This window comes from Dicentrarchus labrax, unplaced genomic scaffold (genome assembly GCF_905237075.1).
Source record: "Dicentrarchus labrax unplaced genomic scaffold, dlabrax2021, whole genome shotgun sequence".
NCBI classification, from domain to species: domain Eukaryota; kingdom Metazoa; phylum Chordata; class Actinopteri; family Moronidae; genus Dicentrarchus; species Dicentrarchus labrax.
In genome coordinates, this window is record NW_026136717.1 from 11,655,381 (window position 1) to 11,663,351 (window position 7,971).

The window sequence follows — 7,971 nt, forward strand, 5'->3', positions numbered from 1 at the left end:
ATAAAGTGTGTGTGTGTGTGTGTGTGTGTGTGTGTGTGTGTGTGTGTGTGTGTGTGTGTGTGTGTGTGTGTGTGTATATAAACGTTTCTGTGTTTCCGTTTTTTGTACGGTTAAGTGTGTGTTTGGACGTTTTATTTTTTTTACATTTCTGTGTTTCCTTTACGTTAATTTTTGGACATTTTAACATTTGATTCCTGATTAGGTCTAACTTGAACACTGGGCTGGTGTGAGGCAGCCAACATGAATGCATGATTCCTCTAAACAGTGCGGTTGTAGGTTGACCTTAAAACTCAGTAATCTGTTTATCTGGCTTTCTTCTCTTTCACTTGTGTTTGCACACAGGTAAAATCAATAACAAATGTTTATATCACTGTTCAGAAATAATGAGTACATCTTAGTTTTCCTAGTTTCTATTCGCAGGGGAGAACAGATGTATTCAAGTTATGCAAATTTCTAAGATATCCTTGAGTGTACTCTCCCTCTGTTTTTGAAGGTTGTAGCTATCTTTGCTGGCATTGTAGATACAGGCATGAAAAATAAAAGCACTGGATGATGCGTGTCACAGAGCTGAAAAATGCACATATTTTATGCAGTTGGTTGGAACCTGTGTCAATAAGACATTGAGCTAAACAGCTTTCCACCAGCCAGCAATGAACTTGACTCTGCACCTCTTTATCCAGGGTGGCTTTTATGTTTATGACAGGTAAACCATTTATGAAGCACAATAAATTACACAGACAACGCACTCTGGGCAACACTGTGGCTATAATTTGTGTATTTGACAGGAAAAGCTATTCAGTTGAAATGGATTGAGGCGACATTTCCTGTTAGTTTTACTTGACACATTTTTTCTGCTGACTGCACTGTTTGAGCAGATTCTTGAAGCATTGCTGTTTTTACCCAGAAAACAACATTGCTCGTGTTTAGCACAAGTTCAAAGTTAAATGGTAGTCAGGTTGCCATTAAAAAGGTTTATTTTTTAGTACATTTCGACAAATTGGGCAAAATGCATTTTCTTTTTAACAGTGGTTTAGTCATGTTAAATAGAGAAATCTGCCAATGATGCGTGCCTCTGTTGGTGCTGCAAATACTGGAAAAATGAATCTGCTTATCTGAATTTTGCATTATTTACAGTTGTGCTTTTAATAATATTGGATAAAATCTGATTTACAGTAAAAAAAATATCACGCTACAAACTTATTTCGCCAATATGTGGGGCTCCTGTTTGGGTTTTACTTTAAAGATAACTATCAAATTGTCGTTGAATTTTTCAAAGGAAAAACATGCATTTTGGGTCAGTAAACACACCAGAATGTTTTGACATTGTTCAAGGAACTGGTTACTGGAAACAGAGCTCTGATGATGGAATTAAAAGGGCAGCAAGTTAGAGTTTTACTGCCTCGTGACACAAAATGGCCATAATGTATCTCATAATTTATCTCTAGGGCCTATCTGCTAATCATACATAAGTAGCCTCTGGGGGGAAAGGGCTATTCATTGGAATACACTTTGTGCCAGTGTAGCTGCGGATCCCATGATTTGCTGCTGTGCTTTACTGTTGAAAATAATATTGTCACTTTATTGTAGATGTCTGTATTTGAATGAATCTAATTAACATTAGGTTGTCGATAAGGACCGTCGCCTCAAGAGTTACTAACCCTGGAGGGGGAAATCTTTTTGCTTTTGATTAAGGTTATAATGACAAAGTGTTAAAATAACACCAGACTAATCCTTGATTTCTTCATCATTATCTTTTAATTAAGGTCATAGTGACAAAAACAATTCCTGTTTCAAACTAGTGTCACAGTAAGCCTGGTGCTATTTTATCTTTTCAATATTATCAGAAAATCCCATGAAAAGATGAAAACCAACAATGAATTTATCCCACTGTGTATTGTCTGCATAGCCACAGCCTGGTAGAGCTTATTCCTCTGTGCAACAGAGCTCCACTGTTGTCCAATAACTATTAGAAACACATAAAAGAGCCATACTGTTGCATTAAAGAGAGTTTTCTTTTTTTTATTACAATGAATACAGAAAAATTGAACCAAATCCCAAGAAATAACTGGCTGCATTTGTACAAATAGTCCAAATGCAACTGCATGGGTCTTTTATGCGTTTGAAATGTTTTTGGGATGACAGTGGAGCTATTTGGCATGGAGATACAGTACAAGCTATCAGGCTGAATTGTCACTTAACACTTTGTTCATCTTGTATTGATAGGTGCAGTGTTCGTTTTCCCCTCAGAGGCACCGCTTCCTGAACGGCCTCGCAGCGAAGGTGTGACATATGTGAATATTCCTGTTAGCCCCACATCCAAAAAGCAACTCAACTACATGGAGCTAGAGCTGCAGGAGCCGGGTCCTGGCACCCGAGGGACTGTTGGACATCTCCCGCCTCAGAGTAAGAATGCATCTCCCTTTAATAAGTTAAGTTTCTCTCTAAAGGAATATCTATTAGCTTTATATCTCTATGTATACCTTTTTTTTTTTTTTTTTTTGCTTTATTCAACAGCCATGTTCAAGTTAAATTTTATTAATATAGACCAAATCAAACAATTTGGTGACAAAGCTGGCTTCATAATCTGTGCAACATTCAACATCCTCTATCCCTCGTTGTTGAACAGTCAGGGTTTGAAACTCCACCTATAGAAAAACATTTATGTAACTATTGTGCAACAAGTGTCATCAGAGAATCATGTCACTTCAAACTAAAACTAAAGTGAGACAATTGGAAGATTGCAGCAAATTGTTCTATCTGGATGACGTTGGCGTTTCAGCTTTACCACTTTGTTGAGGCAGATAAGCAAAGCATAAAAGAAATCCAGTACCATTGTATAGTGTGAACAATGACACAGCAAGTAATGTAACATTAGCTATGGTGTGTATGGTGTGTGTGCTGCTGAACAACCACCAGATTTCTTTTCAGTGCGCACACAGAGCGGAAAGCTGTTGGAACCGCATTACCTAGAATCGCTTAAATATCACACGGCGGGGTACATGGTGGTAGAGCTACAGTAGGTATCAGAACTCAGTACCTGTTTTGGTACCAAACAAAATATGTCTAACACTGAGTATTGAAATTGGTCGTCCTCCAAAAGCTGGCATTGAATGTCTGGTCAGATTCATCGTTTTTGGGCAAAGTTCCTGTACGGCTACTTGTGTTTTAACCTTGAAGTCTGGTCACTCAGTGATCAGTGTCAGTGCAATACGTATTGTATTTGCTCAAGTATAAAAAAAAAAAAATCCCGCTCTAGAGGAAAGAGATATATTATATATTAAAGCAACGTCAGAGACATTGAATTATTGTATTAATCCTCTTTTCTGCCATATTTTATGTACTGTAGTTATATTGGTGGCCAACCGTAATGAAGGCGCCCACACACGGACAGACACACAAAAGTGCTTTGCTATTATTAGACACCATTATTAAATTCAGCTTACTCTACATTAATGCACTGTTCTGCTGAATACCATGTAATCATTATATAAATCTGTATACTCGTGTACCAGAGCTCTGCCCAAATAGCCCAATGCTGTAAATGCCAATTATCATCATAAACTAGGAAATCATGAATGGCCTTTAATGATTATTCAGATCTCCATTAGAAATGTGCATGAAAAATTCATGAGAATTTCTAATGAGGATCTTTAATAGATTAGATATAAGCAGATTTTTAATGCCAAAGGTTTAAATTTAAAAGAAAATAACCTCCGTCGTGGCCTTATGTTCTCGTCTTTGTTCACACAGGGTACAAGGATTTCTTATTTGTGCTCGTGCTCTGATCCGTGCAGCATTAGGGAAAGGCAATTTTGTAAATAATATATTTTCTGTTCAAATCCTGCAGGCAGATATGAAAGAGCCGACTTAAAATAAACCAGGATATCAATATCAAGCAAGGATAAAAAGTTGCCCTCGACACATGATTGTTCTGTAATTCTATTTTACTTCGTCAGAGTTACAGGAATCGCTTCCAAATGATTGAGCTGATTTCCTCTCGTCTCACTAAAAGACAGCTGTGTCCTTGTCATCGGAGACGCAGTAGTGAGCTGTAATTGACAGACAAGTCGGCTATTAGCGTCATTGCCTTCAGGAATACGAGGACCGCTCGGGCTCTGACATGAGAGAGGTTAACGTCTGATGTCAGCAATACAGTTTATATCCCGGCATGCAGCCTCATTAATCTGTCACCTGGGAGGAGGGGTTGTCCCATCTCACCACTGAAAGGGGGTCACAGGGCATTCAGATCACAGCTGTGAATTCACCGCTCAAATGGGATCCTCCTCCAGGGACTATTGATGATTTGGATTTCCTAGACGTTATGACTGTAAAACACACAACTCGAGGAGGCGGCAGCGGTACAGTGATGTGCGTTTTTGTGATATTCAAGCACAGTCTGCTTCTGCGATTACGCCTTGCCAATTTGATTTTAACACAAGGAAAGGCACCAAATTATAGCAATGCTAGTGACGTGCATATGGAAGACGGTGCATGAGGGGACTTTTAAAGGCTTCACCTGAATCATTTGCATATTCTTCTGCTTTGTGCGGCGACGTGCATTCGCATACCTTAGGCAATCATGTTGGCAGCGAGGGCAGAGACCCACTTCACTCTGAACTCTGTGTTGTCATGTTTGTTTGGACGTTTTCATCAGTTGTCGAAATTCTGAATCTTTTTTTTTTTTTTTTTTTTTCAAAAAATGATTCAGCAATGCTTTTGCTGTCAACTACAAAGATCTGCAACTAATGATTTTTTTTTGTCCAAAGAATGTCAGCGAATGGTTGACTCTTTCAAATGTCTTGTACGAAAAGATTATTTGGTTTACCATAATAGAAGACTTAGAGAACCAGTGAATGTTTGCAGGAAAATGACTAAAAACGAGTGAGTGCTGATCAGTAGTGCTGCCAATTTAATGAATAGAGCAATGTTTTGTGAAATATGTTTATTTGCTTCCTTCATGAGGATTTGATGAGAAGATTGATACCACTCTTAGACAGGGATGGGTATCATTAAGAGTTTAAGGGTACTACTACTCTTACCATAATGCTTATCGATTGGATACTTTAATGGTACTCTGGTCAATTGTTTTTGTTATTTTTTTAAAAAAGGACCAGTGTGTAGGATTTAGTGGCATCTAGCAGCGAAGTTTCAGACTGCAACTAACTGACGTTGCACTGACGTCTGTATTTGACAAGAAGTAGGAGAAACTATGGTGGCCATAAAATGTGAAAGGGCCATTTCTGCCAACAGATCCTTCAAAATGTTACACACTGGACTTTTTAAGAACACTTAAAGGCAACGAGCCATGTAGTTGAAAACTGTGCATTTCTTCACTTGTATGTGTGTCCTGCTCATGTTTCCGCCTTACATGCAAAAGACCTGTTGCACTTGTGATAATGAGCATTTAGCATTGACTCTAGTGCTTTTGAGCATTTATTTCTCGCCACTATTGTTGCAAAGAGACAAGATCAGAGCAGGTCTGTGTATGTGAGAGAGGCATCTCTCTTTTGGATTGGGAAAATGCACCATAGATAAATAATTTCTCCAATACCGAACCAATAACAGAACCGTTAACGTCGGAGCTCATCAATACTGAGGTACTGAGCTAGCCATTTCCAGTCTTTATGCTAAGCTAACCAGCTGCTGGTGGTAGCTTCATATTTACCTTACAGACATGAGTGGTATCAACCTTCACATCTAACTCTCAGCAAGAAAGCCAATAAATGGATTTTCTAAAACTTTGAATTATTACTAGAATTTTCTGCCTAATTGTTTCAGCTCTTCTTGCTACCAAAAGGAACTAGCTTTGCCGCAGCAAGTAAAAAAAAAAGTATGTTACCCTAACTTTCTATGACATACTTCATGTTAAGAGGGTCTGTTTTTATATCTCGACAGGAAAGAGCTCCACCAAGTACGCCCAGATTGACATCACTGCTACAGAGACGGCCCACAAAGTGGGCACACAGCACGCCCTGGGTCGGCAGGAGGGCCTGCACACTCTGGAGCTAAGAAGAAAGGGGACGCCACATTGACTTCTTCATCACTGAAATGTTGATCTCAGCAGGATGTTTTTGCTCAAGACCAGCGTACTACATCACAGTTTGCAAAAACATGGCTCTGAGGAGGGTTTTTTCAGTCCAGACTGTTCCCAAAAGATCCTCTGAGGTTTTCTGTGGGATTCGTTCTCCGTTATGTTCCATCTTTTGAATACAGATGTTTTTTTGGGAAGTTGCTTCATTCAGTCGTCTGCCCAGTGTCAGTTTCCTCTCAGATTCAGACTTGCTTCTGTAATCTCAAAGCAACTTGAAGATGGAGCCTCCTCAGAAAAGGTTTGGCACAGGATCAGGAGCAGCATTTCAATCTTCGTCTCTTTTGTGGACTAGGGCATCTCATTAAATGGCATTATGTCAGTGCCGGAGCCTCTGGCTAACTTGGAAGTTGTGCCAGTCCTGAGCTGCGTCACCGGCCTCCAGTAAACCCCCAGAGCAGAGGCATTTCACAGCTGACTCGGGCCATCACTAATAACACGCAATATGATGGGTTTTTTATGCTTTGTCCCCCAGCGAGGCAGGGTGGCTGCAGATAGAAGGCAGAGATGGTGTTTAGAGGTGTTCACACTCATTTATTCCTCAGTGATAACCACATCAGTAATTCCACATGTAGTTGCACAAAACTTTTTAGCATATATTAATATTTGGGGAAACTTTCCATTCAGTCTTACTCAGAATGCTGCAAATTTCAGGCTCGCTGTTTCAAAAAAGAAAAAAGAAAAAAATGAAAGATTTATGTTTGTACAAGTAAAAGCAGGATAATGAATGGTTCTGCATAATACTTCCGCAGTGTGCATAGGGACTTTTTTTTTTTTTGGGCCTGGGTATAACTAAAGGATTGGTGTTTATCATAGGAACAGAATCTCATTGCTGCCATATTTTGTCTGATTCAGTCTATATGTATTATTATTTACTGTGGAAAAGTCTTCATAAGTAATGCAAAACAGAGAAGAAGGTGAAAATCACTGGATTTTCGTAATCACCCAGCAACAGCAAGCGATTCAGAACCCACTGTCTGTCACTCATGGCCTTTCTTTTTCCAAATTATGTATTTGAAGAACAGTTTGAAGTTGTTGTTGTTTTTGTTAATTAACTAAAAAATTTAAATCCTTTCTAATATTCCTAATTGTGTGTGCACATGTAGGCATTTTTACTGAAATTATAAAAGAAATAGTTCAGTTTATGTTTTGTAGAACTATTTCAGTCGCCCATTCTAGTCACTACATTGTTCTTGTCTCATGCTTAACTCGGATTACACTCTATTGTAATATCTGTACTGTAAATACATTTTCTTTCTATTTAGGTGATGTGGATTGTTATGAAATATACATGTGAAGACATAATGTATGTACAGAGAAGATGTATTGAAAGAGTTCATGGACAGTGCCCGCTTCCTAAGGCACTATTTTTTCCTTGTAATACTATTATTCTTGTAAATTATTTATAACATTAAGTCATGCTTTGATGTGCGTGTTTGGATTTTCTAGAGCTACAGTAGGTCATATATGGGACGTTTTCCCCATGTACAGTTGTAAACTAGTTCAGTACGATATTATATAAAGCATTGTTACAATTGATGTTTGTTTTTCATTCAACGCAAGCTGCAGTAGGTAACAAAAAAAAACTTTCACTGTATCCTGACAGTAGAACATGAGACAGAATCTGTGAAAAACATCTGGTTCCTCTTTGTGCTCCTATTGGTATTTGCCAGAATCCACCAGGGAATGAGACAATCCGCTATCTTTCTACCTACTGCAGCTTTAATGTAGACTGATCTACTGTATGAAGGCAATAAGCACTGATCATATGTTGGAATATTTTTTTACTTTTAGGGTATGGAGTGTGTCAATGGAATAATTATAGAGTTCTATAGTGTTGAATTGAAACTGGTGTATTTAAAAAAGCTAATATAAATGTGCAT

At 38.5% G+C, this 7,971-nt stretch overlaps 1 protein-coding gene across 4 annotated transcripts in view; it reads left to right on the forward strand.

The window, feature by feature from the left end:
• Nucleotides 1-7,627, forward strand: part of LOC127379632 (protein Dok-7) — a 35,310-nt gene extending 27,683 nt beyond the window's left edge. For all 4 annotated transcript variants that reach the window (XM_051429484.1, XM_051429485.1, XM_051429486.1 and 1 more), the window contains 2 exons: nt 2,224-2,403; nt 5,896-7,627. In XM_051429484.1, coding sequence (XP_051285444.1) covers nt 2,224-2,403; nt 5,896-6,032 — 317 coding nt within the window. In that variant the 3' untranslated portion in view covers nt 6,033-7,627. The remainder of the gene's footprint in view (nt 1-2,223; nt 2,404-5,895) is intronic.
• The last annotated feature ends 344 nt before the right edge of the window (nt 7,628-7,971 follow it).